The sequence below is a fragment of the Plasmodium yoelii genome (assembly GCF_900002385.2).
Source record: "Plasmodium yoelii strain 17X genome assembly, chromosome: 13".
In the NCBI taxonomy this organism is placed as follows: domain Eukaryota; phylum Apicomplexa; class Aconoidasida; order Haemosporida; family Plasmodiidae; genus Plasmodium; species Plasmodium yoelii.
The window spans coordinates 1,028,158-1,047,999 of record NC_036185.2 but is presented as its reverse complement, the minus strand read 5'-3'; the positions used below and the strand labels follow the sequence as shown (position 1 = coordinate 1,047,999).

Sequence of the window (19,842 nt, the reverse complement as noted above, 5' to 3'; positions counted from 1 at the left end):
TTGATTCTTTAACATGAGCAATTGAAATATTTTATAATTAATAATCAAAATACCAAACTATGAAATATATGTCATCATAATGTTACTAAAAATAAAATAATAATAATATGTAGGTTTTCTTTTAAATTACCATTTCAAATTTGGATTATTTTCCATCTTATAATTTTATTAGTTTCGATTAAACGCTTTCCATGTTTATATAGCATTGTATATATTTATCTTTTTTTTATTATTTCATGAAAATTTTCAAAAGTGAAGTGAAAAATATTGAAATTTCATTTTATAAAGAAAGAAAAACAACTATTTTGAGAACCATTTCAATGAATACATTCAATAGGATTATTTTTTGAAAATTAAAAAAGAATACGCCGTCAGAGGTTTTTAACATATATTTTAAAATTCGCCTTTTTCAAAATATTATAAGACAAAATTTTGAAAAGTATGAAATAAACATCTACATATGAGACCCTTTATTTGTCACATCAATGTGTACACACATATATGCATATATATCTTGAACATAAATATAACGAATAGAGCCAAATATTTGCTTGCACATAAGCTTATGTACAAATACTAATATTCTTTATAGACAAAAATAAATTAAAACACTCTTTTTGTTTAACAGAACTTGATAAAAGGAGGGGGTGATTATTTTGTATGGATACATATATGCTTCCACATAATTTCTCATAAAGAATGCCAAAATATTAATTTAGAGATTTTCTAATTTTTATATTTTACATTGTCAATTTGTTATATGATTTATTACAATCTTCAAGTGCAAATTTTCTTTTTTAATTTATGAACAAGCCTAGAATATATATACAAAATTTTACAGCACAACTTGTTTCCTAAGTATATATTTATTTTAGTATAATTATCAACATTGTAGTATATATATATCACCGATATGTGAATGTTTTACTTGATATTCAGTTATTAATTTGTGCAAAATATATATTAATCAGTTTAATGACAAAGCAAGTAATAACAAATAATAATATATAAATGATAAACATGAAAGCAGAAAGTAATGATCCATTTTATGAAGCAGAACGGTATGGAAACGAAATCAACATATGCTGATATTTATTTTCTTTTTTACATAGCTTCATCTTAAACATTTTTTTAGAAATATATTAAAATTTTCACGTATACAAACATAATATTTGATATTTTTGTAGGGAAGTCAATATTTCTGTAAAAAAATTACAGCACATGTATAGCAACTGGAACTCCTTACCTGATAAAAATTCAATGTAATTTTGTGTTTTTTATACTTCAAAGTTATCTGATTATATATTAAATATAAGAATTATGTTGTATATTTTATTACTACCACTCACAACTAGTTATGTTTTATTATGATATATTTCTCATTTTAATACACATATAAACTGTAAAAAGGAAAAATAAACATATTTAAAATACATGTGTTATATTATTTTTAGCCTAGCAAAAGAAAAGTATTACTTAATGAAAGATGAAATAAAATACTTAAATAAAGATGTTGATGACTTAGAGAATTCGATTGATGTTGTTAAAAAAAACACACATAAATTTAATATTAGCAACGAAGAAATAGAAAATAGAACAAAATCGTTAAAAAATATTCGCGCCATTCTAAATGATGTTGCATCGGATTTAACAAATACGGTGGGATGATATAAATATGTCCCCCATGCATACACACATATATATATAACTGATGAACACCAATTTGAACAAGATATTTTATATAAGCAATTTTTACTATATATTTTTGTAGGCTTTGAGCCCTAATATCTATATGATGGATGACTATAACAACGTAATTTATATTAATAATTACATAAAATAAAATAAATAAATCTTAACTTGTTTTGACAAAATTGTGTAACTTTATTTCACGAAATATTATCAGTATAAAACAGGGGATAATACGTTGTACCGATAACTTATATATATTTATATTTATCTATATATGTGTTATTCATTCATTTTCGTATTTTTTACTTAAATATATTAGATTGCAATTAACAAACAGAACGATGACTTAGAAGTGTTAGCAGAATCAGCGGAAAGATTACATAATGCCGCCATTACAATAAACACAGAATTAAAAGACCAACAACGGTATTTGTTTTTAAAAAAGTTAACAAATATATTATGTTTCAATTTTGTTATATTTATAATTATATTTTATTATATTATTTTTATTAATATAGGTTGCTTGATGAACTAGAAAACGAAATGGATAATTCAAGTGAATAAATAAACAAAAATAAAATATGTTTAATATTTTATGCGGTACATCAATCTTTTCTTTTGGTTCTCATGAAATACAATTTCATTTCTTTTTTTTGTAGATGAAAAAATGAATTTTGTCACAAAAAAAATATCCGATTATTTGCAAACAAATAGTTAGAAACCACAAAAAAATAAAATACATATAGAGAGTGCTTGTAAATATAATGTCATCATGTAAAATGTTATAGTGTGTATTTTGAGAAAATAATAATTGAGCACATTGAATGGAATAATATTAATCACAATTTATATATATATATATTTTTTTTTCTTCAGATCCAAAAATTATATCATTAATACTTTACCTAACTGGAATATCCTTTTTTTTGTTATTTGTCCTAGTGGTTTCATAATTTTCTTCTTTATCATAAGATAACAAGAAAAAAAAGCAACAATAATAAAAGAAAATATTTTTTAAATATGCATACCAAAATATAAATATTATTGTATTAATTTATGTCCCCATAAATATGTTGGGTTGCTTGTGTGTGCGAAATTTCTTTTATTATTATTATTATTATTTTTTTGTTTTTGATACTTCTGAAACTTTGATTTTTTACGTTTTAACTAATATTATTAAGTAATTTGTACATATAAAGTTGATAAAAAAAATTACGCAAAAATGTTCATTATATAATAAAAATAAAAGAAATAATTACGTAACAAAATGGGAATATATATTCCCTACAAATATTATTTTTATAAAACATTTAACATATCTTATCTATGAACTTTTCATTAGTATATATATATGCATATATAGATGTATATAACAATAAACAAAACGAAAAAGCTGATAATATTATTATTATCAAGCGTAGATATGTATATATATGCATAATACCAGAGCACCATATACATAATTTGCTATTATCGTGCACATCTTTTTAATATGTATTATGATATACACATAAAAGGGTGTGCTTAATGAGTAATTTATTAGACCAAAAATCATGAAATATTAGCAATTGTATGTATATTAATAGCTCCAGTATGCATCAAAAATTTTAGTGTATATGTTTGACAAACTCACAATAATTTTAAATAATCCTATATTTATTATTGAAAACATGAACAATTTAGAAAGAATAATGATACACATCTTTATCTATATGAGTATAAGCTTTCAAATTTAAGATTATTTATGATGCTGATCCCAATTCACATTACCGTTTTTATATAATCCCTTATAACTATTATTATGTTTATTATTATTTGCAAAGCCATAACTGGAAGAACCTGCATATTCGTTTTTCTTATAATTTTTGCTAAAAGCATTTGAAGAATTGTTTTTATTTGTTTTTGTATAATTATTATTTAAAAATGCATAACTTTTTTTATTTCGTGACATGTAATTATCTAAAGGATTAAAACCAAGAAGCGGCTCATTATTGTTAATATTATCACCTTCGTTGTTATTATAATAACCTGAGTTTTTTTCTTTTTTATTATTATCATATTTTTTATTGTCATTATAAAAATTTTTTTTATTATAATTATAATTTGTATTTTTATTATTTTTATCGTATACGTTATTTTTCATTTTATTGTCATATCTATTATTATTGCTGTTATTGTTATATAAATTTCTATACATGTTTTTATGTCCATTCATATTATTGTTATTTTCATTATTCCAATCGCTATCACCATAATTATTATTATTATTATTATTATCATTATATGCACGTTTTTTCCTTTTATTATTAGAATTAAAATTGTTATTTTCATGATGATAATTATCAAAACCCCTTTTTCGTTTATATAATTGCGTGTTATCATTGTGAATATATTTATTATATCCAGTATCATATTCATCATTACCAATTTCACTTTCATCATACTCTTCACTGTCATATTTTATTCGTGATATATTGATATTTCTGTTACTCTTAAAACGTTTTTTGTTTTTATTTTTATAAATACCATTATCCATTTCATCCTTGTCATTAGTCGAATCTTCATTATCATCTATATATCTAACTATGTTGTTCTTATTATTATAATCATCATTATTATTATGTCGTTTCATACTATTTTTATTAGTATAAATTTGATTTTGGCAATTATTATTGTCATCATTTGGTGATGGAACCCTTATCATCGAATTGTTATTATTATTATTTGCCATATTTTTAAAGGAATCTTTTATTTCCCATATATTACGAGAATTCTTAAAATAAACATAATTTGCATAATCAAATTTCCTGTTAAATTCTTTCCTAAACATATAGCTTTCTTGGGCAAACACATATGGAGGGCTACCACAAATATAATGACCATTTGACATACATTTTAAACAAGATATTAAATTATTAGGATATTTAAAAATTTTAGCATCATATAACGATTTTAATATATTAGGCTTAAAATAATTATATTGAACTCGCGTATTATGACATGTATATCCCATTATATGCTTATCACACATAAAACAGTAATTGTTTTCACATTTATAACTAACTGTAGAACACTTTTCCATATTATGTGAACCACAATTATGGCACATAGACCCTTTTTCTCGATGAAGTTCCGATAAAAAAAATAAATGAAAAAAAAAATTTTCGCAATCAATATCTGGAAATTTTATTAACCAATTATTTATTTTTTTCCTGAATTCAGAAATTATATTATTTAATTTAAAAGGTTCCAATGTATTTTCATTAATAGTATTATTAGTATATTTTATAACATCAGATTTTTCATCATTTCCTTCCTTTTCTAGGGTCTCATTATTACAATCATTTGATGAGTTAATTGTTTTGGTAATTAAATTATCATTATATTGTGTAATTTTCTCATTTTCCTTTATGTTATTTCCTTCATTACACTGTACATTTTGCGAAGTCATGTCTTTATTTGGTTCATTTTCTTTGCCCGAATCTATTTTATCTATTGAAGTGTCATTTCCAATAAGCATGTCTATAAAATTTGTATCGTCGATTTCATTTTCATCAAATATGTTTTTTTCACAATAGTATCTGTTATTTAATTCGTTTGGCTTATTTCTTTTAAATTTCTCTCTAGATGAATATGCAATTACTTCATCGATTTTATCTTTTTTTAATGTAATTTTTACATTTTTTAAATTAGGTTGTTCAATAAATGCATCTTCAGAAATACCAGGAAAATCGATTACGATATCATCTTCTTTAAAGCATTTAAAAATAAATTTTTGAATTTTTTTTCTTATATTTTGATATTCATTAATTTGGTTATCATTTATTTCGCCTATTGTGTCTAAATAGTCAGCCTTACATATTTCATTTATTTCATATGATATTAAGTCAAAACTATCAGCATCGATATAATCAATTTTCTCATTCTTATATTTTGCTCGTTTTGTGATTTCATCTTGATTTTTGTTGTCATTTAAGCAAATGTTTTCATCTGGATCTATATTAATTGTAAAAAGGTTATCCATTAAATTATATTATTACAATCATATATATATTATATGGTGTTTATGCCGACGAATTTTGTAAATTATGTTTTTCCATTTATTCAAATTTTATCTGTTATTTTTTTCTTGGCTGTTTTGCGCTTCCTCTTTTCATTAATTTAATTATGTTCAATCAAAAAAAAAATCTCATATCTATACATATTCATATATATATGAAACATAATTGACCTATGCAGTTACATACATATACATAAAGGGGGTATATAACTGCTTTATATATAAAATTAACAAAAACAATAAAAATTAAAATTTTCTTTTATCTTAGTTTAAAATAACAAAACAAAAAATCGTTAACAAAATGAAATAATTATCGTATTGAAGAAATTTCGTAAATTCAATACATATATAAAACTTTTATGGGAAAAGAATGCCTTATTCTGATTCCTTTTATTAAATATAAAAAAAAATGAACTTAAAATTTTCATGGATTATTTCGAAATGAATTAAAACTTTTGCTAAACATTTATTTACGAAGCATTAATATTTTAAAAAATATTATATATATAATAATAAATTAATTAAAATAAAGGGAATAGATAAAACAATTTGTGTATTTTGCTAAAAGATAAAGATATTATATTTTATAAAAATTTAATATGCATAACATTTTTATTTTTTTTGATATGGGAAGTGTGGAAATGAAAAAACACATAGAACTTATATGCCTATTATATTTTTATTTTTTTTACATATATATTTAATTAAATAAATATAATATTAATTTGTAAATAAATTATAAGAACAGCAAAATAAAATTGATAACCTCTTTTTTTATAAATATTTATATTTTTCATAGTACTTGTTTTGCTTTTAATCATATAACTAAAAATAAATTACATAATGAAGATAACAAGTTCAAAATAGTTACTTGATGCATGAAAAATATAATGAAAAAAAGAAAAGGTATATTACGAAAATAAACTCAATATATAAATAAGTATTTAAATATAAACAGAATATGAGAAGTTTATATTTTTATGAACATAAATGCTTATGATATATTCATAGTATGTATAAAGATATATATTACAGAAAATCCTTATAAATTTTCAAGAACGATAAGCTTTAAAGTGAAAACAAATAAAACCTAGTAAAAATATATACACACACGAATCTAATATATATATATATATATATATATATATAATAATGATTGCTAATCAATAAGTAAAATGAAGTAAACATATTATGTATTTATTTTACTTTTTTAATGATAATAAAGCTTGGTAATTCTAAAAAGGCTGATGGATAATAATAGGCATATTGAAAAGGAAAAGAAAATGTGCCTTTAAGATTAATGCAACAAAAAATATATATAAATGACATAGAAGTGTTGAGAGTGTGCTAATTTTTTGCAAATATATTTAAATAAATGAAAAGCAAGTGTTATAAGTGATTATGATAAATAAAAGAAACAAAATATAGAGATCTCCACACGTTTTTTGCATATACATACAAACTCAAATATAGACATAACAAAATTATAAGCATGAAGTTTACATAAAAATATGAAAATGTGTATTTTTTTTTACGTGTTATTATTTTTTATATACATAATTGGAATAAAAGATGTTCGCGTTGAATGCCGAAAAGAATATCATATAAAAAAAATACCCAATGGATTTACGAATAAGTTAATATATAATGAAATTAGGGGAAAAAATTCAAACAGTATAAACAGTGTAATATATAAAAGAAATATTCTTTTCCATATAAGAATCCCAAAAAAAACACTTCAAGGACGCAATTTATTTAGCAATGATATACGAAATAAAAAAATCAATGAATTTTTGCAAAAAAAAAAAAATTCATGTTATCTACACATAAATAGTAATGTTAATGAAATTAAAAAAAAAAGAGATAAAATCCTAAAAAATGTATTTTTAAATGCTAAACTATTACAAGAATATTTTAATAATTTTAAATCATCATTACTTTATAAATATAAAAATACAAAAATTATAACAAAATTGTTTTTATCAACATCTTTTCTAGTTATGATACTTAATGTATTTGGTTTAAGACCTGAAGATATTGCATTACACGATAAGAGAATTATAAGAGCTTTTGAGTTTTATAGAATTATAACTTCTGCTTTGTTTTATGGTGACATTTCATTATATGTATTAACAAATATTTATATGCTTTATTTACAAAGCCAAGAGCTAGAAAAATCAGTAGGATCATCAGAAACACTTGCTTTTTATTTATCACAAATTACAATATTATCTGCTATATGTTCGTATATAAAAAAGCCATTTTATTCAACAGCGTTGTTGAAATCTTTATTATTCACAAACTGTATGCTAAACCCATATAACAAATCGAACTTAATATTTGGTATAAATATATACAATATGTATTTGCCTTATTTATCAATTGTTATTGATATTTTACATGCTCAAGATTTTAAAGCTTCCTTATCTGGAATATTGGGTATAATAAGTGGATCTATTTATTATCTTTCAAATATTTATTTATTGGAAAAATGTAATAAAAAGTTTTTTAAAATTCCTCAAATATTAAGGAATTACCTTGATTCATTCAATACTGATGAATTTGTTTTTTAAGTTTATATTATCATTTGTTACAAAATCCAAATTATCGAAAGGGATACTTAATTGACAATGTAAAGAATTCCTAAGTAACTATGGGGCAATTACACATATACAAAAAAATAATAACAAATAAAATAGTAATGCAGCAAAGCATTTCAAAGTTGTAATTGCATATAATCACATATATATGCTTACATGCTTGTACAGCATAAATGTTTATATATATGTATGTAATAGTTACGAAAGGCAAAAGATAATCCCTTATGTGATAAATAAAAATGATACTTAATTATTTTTAGTTGTCTTTAATTTTTTTTTTATTTTTGTATTTTAACATAAGTTATAATTTTTTTTTATTATATTTATATTTTTTTTGTATATAATCATATATTAAATACATTTTTTTATCACAATACCACATTTCCCTTTTATTTGTAATATTTTCACTGTCTGTATAATTATGTTTTCAGCATAATTAAATAGTAACAGTATAATTTTTAGTATTGTTCTTAGAAATGTATAAGCGAAATTCTTTGACATGTGTCACTGAATTTGCTTTTCATATATATTTTTGAAGAATGATGATACAAATTATTTTTTATATGCGCCACCTTTTTATTTATTAAAAAACATAAACCCATTACATTGTTATAAAAAAATATATATCCAATTGTAATCATATTATTCGCTTGGCCGCTATTTATATCGTCATTTTGAATAATTACATCGTACTGTTGCTTGTAGTCAATAGTATTACTGTTTTGCATGATATTTTGGAGTAAAAAAAATGACGACTTAAATAAATGATTATTATTAATATGTTGAATATATTTGTAATGAGAGAAATCTTTGTATATATTTTTATCTAAGTTATGTTGGTTACCCATAAACATATCATAATAATTGTAATTAATACAAAGTGATAGTTTATATTTATTTATAAGCAATTTGTTTCTAGTTCTATTTATTACTTCTTGTCCTATATAACAACCTTTATCTTTTGATATATAATTCTGTTTATCATAGTTTATATCAAAAGGAGATAAGTCTTTAAAAGTAAATATATCTCTACTATTTATTGGTTTTAAACTATTCAATTTATTGCTATCATTGTCATTGATATTATTAGTTAAATTTAAGCCATCATCATTAGTAATTTTGATACCTTTAAAAAAAGTATAATAATCGTATAAATTTTCAATAACTCCTAAATTGAGTTTAAAGAAATCGTATAACAAAGTATTTGTGAGTTTTACTTTTTCTTCCTTTTCAAATCTGTTGAGTAAATCAGATGTTTCATTTTTAAAGCTGTAAGTGTTTTTAATGTTGTTATTGTTTCGTGTATGTATTCCTTTACAGCTTGCTAAAGTTTTATCATTTTTTGTATTACATTCAATATATTCATTGATAAAATTTCTCTCTTTATCTATTATATCATAAATTCTATAACCCAATAAATCATGCCTTTGATCTTTAGAAAAGAAAAATGCGCCTTCATTATTGGATATATCTAAGAGATCGTTACAAGTATTTAGAAAATCTTCATAATCTTCATTATAATTTTTGGTATTTTGCTTATTAGAATTACTTGTATTATTATAGCAAATTTTCTGACTCAATAATGATATACACGGTAAGAGCTGATAAACAGCAATATTATTCATCTCTTTAAAATCGACATCACATGATAACTTTCTCTTTTCTAATATATTTAATAATGTGTTCAATGTGTTTGCATTACAATCAATATAAAATGTAGGAAATATATTTTGATCATAAATATATTTTATATTATATATGATACAATCAAATAATATTTTCCCATTATTTGATAAAAATAATGAAGGCAAGCCAGTTATCAATTTTTTATGCTTTGTATTAGAGTTGCTAATTTGGTATTTTCCATCTTCAATTTTATTAAATAATATATTTTTAGGAAAACTTTTATTTATAATAAAATCCTTTTCATTTATTATTTTATTTAAATCATTCGTAGTTAAACTTTGAAGAAATTTAAAGGAAGCTTCTCCTGAAACTTGAATAAGCTTCCTATTTTTTAACTGGCAAAGAAAGTGTGTACTCATTGGATTAGTAATTATAGTATGCCTAACTATATTTGTATATTTTATAAAAAATGTGTATAATCTTTGGCACTACTATTTTTAGTGTTTACCCTTTTGGAAAGCAGCATTATTACAACTTTGCATAAAAGCAATCAATTTTTTATAAATTTTTCCACGTAATCCAACTGAAAAAAAAATACCATGTTAGTATAAAAATTGGGTAAAGAAAATTTTAACTTAATAATTATGTAATTCATATAAGTATAAACTACATAATAATTATAAAAATATAAAATTATAATAATTACAAAATTTATAAATTTTGAAAAACGTCAAACGATTTAAGGTTATATAGGTTTTGCTGCATGTGATATGCATATGAGAAACAATTGTGTATTAATCTTTGAATATATACATATATTTATATATGTAACTATAGTAATGTAAAAAAAAGGAAATTAACAAAATTTTCGTGAACAAATATAAAAATTATATGTTAAATACAAAAAAAAATTCAAATAATATAATATTAAATACAAAACATACAAATAACTTTCGTTTTTTAAATAATATTAAAAAAATACAAAAAAAACTTAAGAGAATAAAACCTGTATGTTTAAAATAAATATGATATAATTTATTACAAAAATTCATCTGTTTTTTGTGAATTCTCACAACTATTAGTATTATTATATATATATGAAATATATTGTACCCATACACAAATGTACATTTAAAATACAAAGATTGTGTTTTTCTACATTTATGTACTACTACATATTCATATTATTTATTTTGATTGTTTTATATTTTTATAATTCTTTTTTTTTGATTTATTATGAAAGTTTTTTTTTTTAACTTTAAAAAAGTTTTGTGTTTTCATATTCCTGTTATTATCCTTTTTATTTGTATTAGAGTTGGCATAATTTTCGGTGGAAGATAAATTATGTGAAGTATTAAATGGGAATGTAACAAATTTTTTATCATGGGGAATTGGTACAGAATTAATAGTAATTAAATTTCTCGATTTTTTAATAAAATTATTCAATAATTCTATATTCATATTTTTAAAAAAAGGGTTGTCTGAAATGACTATACTTTTGATATTGTTTAGCTCATTTATATAATTTAAAAAATCCGATTCCATAATATAATTATTTTGTAAATATAATTGTTTTAAAGAAGCCATGTAAATTATATCTTTATCAATATTTATTAATTTATTCGAATTTAATCTTAATTCTTGCAAGTTTGAAAAGTGAGAACCAAAACAAAATTGTCTAATTTTATTAAATGATAAAGATATTTTTTTTAAGTTTATCATTTCTTTTGCTGGTTTTGTAAATATTTCAATATTATTATTTTTTAAAATTAATGTTTCCAAATTTTGTAAATTTGATAAATTTGGAACTTTTTCAATTTCATTATAAGCTAATATTAACGTTTTTAGATTTTTTAATTGGCATATATTGTCTATTAATTTTATCTTATTATTTGACAAATTTAAAAATAACAAGTTATTTATATTATTCAAATAATTTATATTATCAATTAAATTTTCTTGTAATACTATATGATATAAATTTAAATTCATTTCAATCATTGACAAATCTTTTATTTTATTTTGGCTTAAATCGATTTTACTTAAATTTTTCATCTGATATAATTCTTCACATTCTTCTATACCTTTATTCTTTAAAATAAGTTCTTTGCAATTTGATATATTCCCATCCTTAATTAAGGACGATATTTTAACAATAGTTAATTTTTTGATAATTTCCCTATCATTCGTGTCACTAGCTTTTTCCATTTTAGTAAATAATATATGATATGATTTTTGTTATAACTTTAAATTTACTTGTATCTACCATCCAATTATAATGACAAATTAATTTGAATGTTGATTAAAGAATATAAATATATCTACATGAAGGGAGATAAATAAAAAAAAATTTCCAAATTCAAGAAAATATTTTTTTTCAATTATTTATATGCTAAAAAACTCTCCTTATAGCTGAACATATCTTGAGTATTAACGTTTTTGTTTTGTTAATAAATATTCATATATATAATATTAAAAAATCGTATCTACTATTTATTAACAAATCGCAAAATATGTGTTTTAAAAATGTTTCAATATAAATATAAAAGAAAATTATTTAGATTTACGTGAAATATATGCATTGTATTTTTGTTTCATACGCTCTCTAAGGAATAAGTATTTTACAATAAGAAATGCATATATGGGATAAAACAATAAATATTTTAATTATTTTCTGCATTAATATATTATATATTTTATTTTATTTTTTTATTATTGATAAAAATATTTATAAAATTTAAAAAAGCTAAATTTTAAAAAAGTCGAAATTAAAATATTAAGAAAAGGACAACTAAAATACTGGAATATACAGATGTATATAAAAAAAAAATATATTTTTTTAATTGCATAAGAATTTACAAATTTAAAAATGGTGCACGAAAAAAAAATAAATCAAAAATAACAAACAAAAAAAGAATAAATGATCACAAGTGTTTGTGCATAAATGGGATACAGATACATCCAAGTGTAAAAAATGGATATATATATTTGTATATTTAGTATTGATTTATGGGGTCAAACTATTGATACTTGGTTTTAAAATGATTGCGTCATTTTATACTACGATTTTAGCATAAGATATATAGTGATAATTACCCCTTGTATTATTATGGATTTCGTTGACGGCTGCTTTATGATTTTGTTCAGCTTCTGGGTTTTGTTGTATTTCGGCTAAATTCTTTTCAGTTTTTTGTATCATTTTTTTCTTTATCGTTTTTATTTTTTTGAATACATTTTTTAATCTACGGATACCTTTTAATGACATAAATTTGTTCCACATATTTTTTAATGCTCCCTTAAGTGCCATATCAATTCTATTTACTACTTTAAACTGAGATTTTAATACACTCCACACAGCTAAACCAGCCATTGGGGCAAACATGTATGGTGTAATTGCAGCAAATAAACCAACCGAGAATACACTTTTCATAGATGCTAATGTTGAATTAGTTAATACAGTTTTAACAGTTTGTTGTATACATATACTTTTTGGTGGGGGTAAAAGAGATGTATAGCAGCTAGTACTAGGTCCCATACCAATATCTGTAGCATGTTGTGTTATATCCATAGCACTTAATACAGTATATGTCGATAAAGTTCCTAATGTCATAGCTCCTAAAATTTCTTTTAATCTACCTTGTTGTCTTTCCTTTTGCCATTTTCCAATAAAATGGCCAAAATATGGAGCTTGTGCATAAAACATGTGACTTAAATGAGGTAATTGCATTTCACCAAAAACCATTTTTGCTAATTTTAGTGAAAATGAAAATGATAATGATACACCATATTTCATAGACTTTAATTCTTTTTTCATTGATTTGGGAAGTAAATTATCATAAAAATGTAATGCAGCGTCTCCTCCGAGTATCATTTTAAAATTGTTGACAAAATCTTTGTCAGTCATTTTGTTGCCTAGTGAATTCTTAGAAAATTTATCTTCATAAGTTTGTAAACTATCTGGATTTTTTAAATGATGTAATGCAAATGTTGATAACATTTTCCATAATGACGAACAATGATCATAACACATATATTGTTGTAATTCTTTTAATCTTTCCTCATTTGATAAGCGATGATAAAATGGATTAATATGAAACATTCCTGGATTACTTAAATAACCTGCTCGGGATGATATGCTACTAGGTGTACTTATTGCAATTATGTGATCGACAATTTCAATAAAGGCCTCATTAATTAACCATGATTCATCTTCATGTCGTATTAATTTATGTAATTCGCTAACTTTTTCTAATAAAGCAAATCCCTTTTTCATATTTATAGTGGCACCAAACCACAATGCATGGTCCACTTTGAAACTAGGTTTTCTTAAAAGCATTTTTCCAAGAGAAAGAGTTTTATTAAGTACATTTCTAAAAGCTGATTGTTTAGTTGCTTTAAAAGTTCGAGAAAAAAATATGCTATCCTCTATGTTATTTTCCAAAAGGTATTTACTATCTTCTACAGCTTGAAGTATATTTTCCATAACATTATTTGATTTTTTATGAATTTCTATCCATGCGCCTAATGCCTTTACATACTCTTTATTTATATAATGATCCCATTTGTCATGTTCATTATAAATTAATTTATCAACTCGTTGTTTTCCCAATGTATTATCATATTTATCTTGGTTATCCAATGAATTGTTAACATCTGTATTTATGTTTTCAATCAAATGAGGTGGAGTGTTGGAATTGTGTTTTCCATTTGAACCAGGTATAAACATTTCTTTAATTTGATCTAATTCTTTGTCAACTTCATTTTCCATATTTTGATTATCAATTTTTTCTTTTTTATATTCTTCAAAACCTTTGGAAAACCATTTCTCCATTAATTTATCAGCGTATTGTGGAAAACCTCCTTTAGAAAAGATAGTTTTTGCGAATTCGAGTTTACTTGTGTTATTAGAATTCAAATATTTTGATGTACGATGTGCATTTTGAGCTAATTCACTAGTTGCGATAGCATGTGTTGTAAATCGGAAAGTAGTCATAATATTTTCTAACAGATCGATTGGTATATGTTGTAAAAGTCGATTTTTCATTAATGTTTTTAACAACTTTCTTTTTAAAAATCCCTTTTTCATTCCAACTACAATTCTTCTAAGTTTATGTGGAATAAAAGCCGATGTAGACGTCGCAAATTTTTCAGAAAGTGAAGCTTTTAACATTTCTCGCTTTCCATTATAAAAGTTTTTAACTGGATTTTTATTTGAAAATAATGATAATATAAATAAATTAATAAAAAAAAGGTTTTCTTTTTTAGCTATATCATTCATAGACTTCATATAATTACCTCGTACTATAAGTTTTAGTGGAACTTTTGTTTCATTTTGTAATTCTTCGAATATCATTTTCATAAAATCGAGATCTGACTTGTTTAGAGATTTCATTGTATTGTTCATAAATAAAAAGTGTCGAGCATATGAAACAAATTTTAAATATAGATTTCTAATTTTCTTATTTTTAACAAATTCTGAATATCTATCTATTAATGAATGAAATGCTAATAATCCTTTCGATTTCAAATTATGTTTAGAAAGTACATTGAATTTTTTTTCTAATAATCTATTAGTTTTTATATATTGATCATAAATATAATTTGAAGTTTTTTTTGTGTTTTTTTTGCCGTTTATTTCATGTGTTTTTATAAGCTCTCTATTATCATACCAAAATAAATATTTATAAAAATCGGTATATAAGTTTTGTTCCATAATAAGCTTTATATAGTAACTATTTTGATAATTATTATTTGAAAAACTTTCTATTTCACTAAATGTATTTAATAGATCAAATGCTTTTTTCAATTCATTTTGATTTTTTATTTGATTTTGTCTTTGATATTCGTTTTGATTTGTATCTTCTGGAGCATTTGCTTTATATAAAGTAGATTTTTCAAAACTACAATTTATAATATTTTTTTCCATGTTTCTTGGGCAAACTTGTGAAAATACTCTTATTGCATTATTTGAAAAAGATACCGAATTTTCATATCCATAAACATTATTCTTATGAAAAACATTGTAAATTTCATTAATGTTTATAAGAGATATGGCGTTTAATATTAGTTCTAATGTGTTACATATTATTTTCCTTTCTCCGACATATGTAGTATATCTTCCTGGTCTTAATTCGATTGGAATAAATGTTAAATCTTTTTTAAATGATTTATTAGGTCTATAATAAACATTACACATTTCATTGTACATAAAAAAGGAATAATCTGAATTTGCTAACAACATTGTTTCCATTGAGTAAAATGATTTTGTTCCTTTTGTAAAATATGAATTATAAGAAAGATATGCTAATGATAATAATAACATATGTCCAAATAAATAAATATTTGAAGAAGAAACAATGTATATTTCATAATTTAATGCAATAGACAATGTTGCTGCATTTTTATATTTTGTTTTTATTGGCTTCATTATTTCTCCTAATGCTAGGTTATGGTAATATAATTTTTCAAACTGAGTTTTACCAGGATTATTAGAAAGTATATGACAAATATATTCTTCTAATAATTTATTATATTCATTGCTTAACATCGATTCTTCGTCATTTTTTAATTCATTAGATTTTGAACCATAATTTACATATCCCTGCTGTCTTTCCAGATAATCCATTTTTAAAGAGTTTTCTATTTGTTTTAAAATATTATTTTCTTTAGTAACTAACTTGCCTTTCTTTTTAAATAGTCCACTCATCATTTTTTCTCTTAATTTTCCTAATTCTTTAGAATATTCAAAAGAAACATCCAAATATTTACCATTCGAAGGGAATATTGATTTTTTACTACAATAATTACTTACTTCTTTTGAAAAATCAGGTCCTATCATTTTTAATAATTCTTCTTCATTGGAAGTAAGTATATTTTTTTTATCAAAATTCATGTAATTGGAAAAATGATAGTTTACATTTTCTTCTGGAATTGTTATATTTAAAGGGTTTTCTACATCTTTATCCGATTCTGACGAATTCATTAACTTTTCTTTTGTTTCTCTATCTTGAGCATTATCTCTATAAAATATATTTATTTCATCATTAGAACCTTCTTTGACATGTCTATTTCCAGAGCTTAAATCTCTTTCATAAGATAAAGCACTATCCGAATGCATACTATCTCCATAATCATTTTCACTATTATATCTGTTCCCATGGTTTTTATTCGCGATGTCTATTTGATTTTTATAATAATTTGCATCATTTACATTTCCATTACCATCTTTATTGTCATTTTCTAATTTGTTAGTTTTTATTTTATATACATTTGATTCATTTGATTCAGAGTCATAATCAAGATCGGAATCAGAATCAGAATCAGAATCGGTATCAGAATCAGAATTATAATCAGATACATAATCAGATGTGGAATTAGGTGCACCATTTTTATTACCACTTTGCATTCCATGTGCATTATATATTAATGGGTTCATTTTATTTTTATACAACTCTTCATGATTTACTGGTCTCAAGCCACGAATGTTTTTAAATATTTCTTGGTCATTTCCGGTAAAATTTGGTATCACACCATTATTACCATTTACCAGTTTTTGGTATTCTCCAGAATCATCTGATCCCATATTATTACCATTTACCAGTCTTTGGTATTCTCCAGAATTATCTGATCCCATATTATTACCATTTACAAGATTTGGGGATTCATAAATATGATCTGATCCCATATTATTGCCATTTACCAGTCTTTGGTATTCTCCAGCATTATCTGATCCCATATTATTACCATTTACCAGTCTTTGGTATTCTCCAGAATTATCTGATCCCATATTATTACCATTTACAAGATTTGGGGATTCATAAATATGATCTGATCCCATATTATTGCCATTTACCAGTCTTTGGTATTCTCCAGCATTATCTGATCCCATATTATTACCATTTACCAGTCTTTGGTATTCTCCAGCATTATCTGATCCCATATTATTACCATTTACAAAATTTGGGGATTCATAAATATGATCTGATCCCATATTATTGCCATTTATCAGTCTTTGGTATTCTCCAGCATTATCTGATCCCATATTATTACCATTTATCAGTCTTTGGTATTCTCCAGCATTATCTGATCCCATATTATTACCATTTACAAAATTTGGGGATTCATAAATATGATCTGATCCCATATTATTGCCATTTATCAGTCTTTGGTATTCTCCAGCATTATCTGATCCCATATTATTACCATTTATCAGTCTTTGGTATTCTCCAGCATTATCTGATCCCATATTATTACCATTTACAAAATTTGGGGATTCATAAATATGATCTGATCCCATATTGTTACCATTTACCAGTCTTTGGTATTCTCCAGAATTATCTGATCCCATATTATTACCATTTACCAGTCTTTGGTATTCTCCAGAATTATCTGATCCCATATTATTACCATTTACTAGTCTTTGGGATTCTCCAGCATTATCTGATCCCATATTATTACCATTTACCAATTTTGGGGATTCTCCAGCATTATCTGATCCCATATTGTTACCATTTACTAGTCTTTGGGATTCTCCAGCATTATCTGATCCCATATTATTACCATTTACCAATTTTGGGGATTCTCCAGCATTATCTGATCCCATATTATTACCATTTACCAATTTTGGGGATTCTCCAGCATTATCTGATCCCATATTGTTACCATTTACTAGTCTTTGGGATTCTCCAGCATTATCTGATCCCATATTGTTACCATTTACAAAGTTTGGGGATTCATAAATATGATCTGATCCCATATTATTACCATTTACCAGTCTTTGGTATTCTCCAGCATTATCTGATCCCATATTGTTACCATTTACAAAGTTTGGGGATTCATAAATATGATCTGATCCCATATTATTGCCATTTATCATTTGTTGATATTCATTGGTTTTATTTAGACCTAAATTTTGGCCATAATTATCAAATTTCTCATTTTTTCCCTGTCCTTTGATATTTACTCCATTGAATCCATAATTACCTTTATGGTTCATACCAGGTATGTTTTGATTAAATAATCCATCAAAACCATGTAAAAACTCAAGTTTTTGGTTAGGATTGTTAAAATGACTTATCAAATGTCCAGGCCTTCCATTATTTCCAATAGGAGATATTTTATTATCTGAAACATACAAATTTAAGTATGATTTATAGGTTTTATTATTTTCATTATCATTATTATTTTTATCAGTATTAAAATTACTATTATTATATTTACTATTGTTATATACACTACTATTTATTTTATCATATATATTACCATGTAATCCATAGGAATTATTATTTCCATTATTGCTACCAGAATAATATGAATTATTCTTATTATTATATAAATTTGCTGGAATATTCATTTGTTCTAATTTATTTCCAAAGGGTCCATTTTTCTGGTAGTTCATAGATTGAAAGTGTTTTGGTTGATTCTTATATGTGTTAATACCATTATTCATATTTGATGATTTGCCTGAAAACTGTCCAAATCCATGATTTACTCCTGGGGCTGTATTGTACCCTATATTAATATTACGTGGTGGGTTATTTTTTAAATTAATATTCGCGCTCTTATTATTGGCTCTATGTATTTCATCTTTGTGTTCAGGCATATAAAAAATAACATCCCCTTTCTTGTTTGGATCATAAGTTGGACTTTTTTGTCTCACAAATTTGGTATTTACCACATTGTCCCTACTTGTTGTACGTATAATATCTATATTCACACATATAAATAAAATTATACCAATTGTAGCCTTTAACATTTTAATATTATAACAATTTACATAAAACAAAAACAAAGGAAAAATATAATATAGATTTTAATATACAAAGCAATAAAAAAATTATGCCTAATGTGTAATATTCACATCAT

The 19,842-nt window shown here is 23.4% G+C and overlaps 6 protein-coding genes across 6 annotated transcripts; 2 read left to right on the top strand and 4 right to left on the bottom strand.

Moving 5' to 3' along the window:
- Positions 1-1,020: 1,020 nt before the first annotated feature.
- On the top strand, positions 1,021-2,645 carry PY17X_1320000 (syntaxin-6, putative; the record flags this gene model as incomplete). The annotated part of the gene is made up of 8 exons (XM_022957072.1): positions 1,021-1,061; positions 1,188-1,262; positions 1,455-1,659; positions 1,772-1,813; positions 2,012-2,118; positions 2,211-2,248; positions 2,352-2,405; positions 2,569-2,645. The coding sequence occupies 8 exons, from the start codon at positions 1,021-1,023 to the stop codon at positions 2,643-2,645; spliced, it is 639 nt and encodes a 212-aa protein (XP_022813551.1).
- A 785-nt stretch (positions 2,646-3,430) lies between these two features.
- Positions 3,431-5,716, bottom strand: PY17X_1319900 (uncharacterized protein; the record flags this gene model as incomplete). The annotated part of the gene is made up of 1 exon (XM_720507.2): positions 3,431-5,716. The coding sequence occupies one exon, from the start codon at positions 5,714-5,716 to the stop codon at positions 3,431-3,433; it is 2,286 nt and encodes a 761-aa protein (XP_725600.2).
- A 1,547-nt stretch (positions 5,717-7,263) lies between these two features.
- Positions 7,264-8,325, top strand: PY17X_1319800 (DER1-like protein, putative; the record flags this gene model as incomplete). Its single annotated transcript, XM_022957071.1, has 1 exon — positions 7,264-8,325. One exon carries the CDS (start codon positions 7,264-7,266, stop codon positions 8,323-8,325), a length of 1,062 nt encoding a protein of 353 aa, XP_022813550.1.
- Positions 8,326-8,822: 497 nt separating this feature from the next.
- Positions 8,823-10,397, bottom strand: PY17X_1319700 (aminomethyltransferase, putative; the record flags this gene model as incomplete). The annotated part of the gene is made up of 1 exon (XM_022957070.1): positions 8,823-10,397. The coding sequence occupies one exon, from the start codon at positions 10,395-10,397 to the stop codon at positions 8,823-8,825; it is 1,575 nt and encodes a 524-aa protein (XP_022813549.1).
- A 769-nt stretch (positions 10,398-11,166) lies between these two features.
- Positions 11,167-12,186, bottom strand: PY17X_1319600 (uncharacterized protein; the record flags this gene model as incomplete). Its single annotated transcript, XM_722442.1, has 1 exon — positions 11,167-12,186. One exon carries the CDS (start codon positions 12,184-12,186, stop codon positions 11,167-11,169), a length of 1,020 nt encoding a protein of 339 aa, XP_727535.1.
- An 847-nt stretch (positions 12,187-13,033) lies between these two features.
- On the bottom strand, positions 13,034-19,732 carry PY17X_1319500 (rhoptry neck protein 2; the record flags this gene model as incomplete). The annotated part of the gene is made up of 1 exon (XM_034637681.1): positions 13,034-19,732. The coding sequence occupies one exon, from the start codon at positions 19,730-19,732 to the stop codon at positions 13,034-13,036; it is 6,699 nt and encodes a 2,232-aa protein (XP_034493614.1).
- Positions 19,733-19,842: the final 110 nt, after the last annotated feature.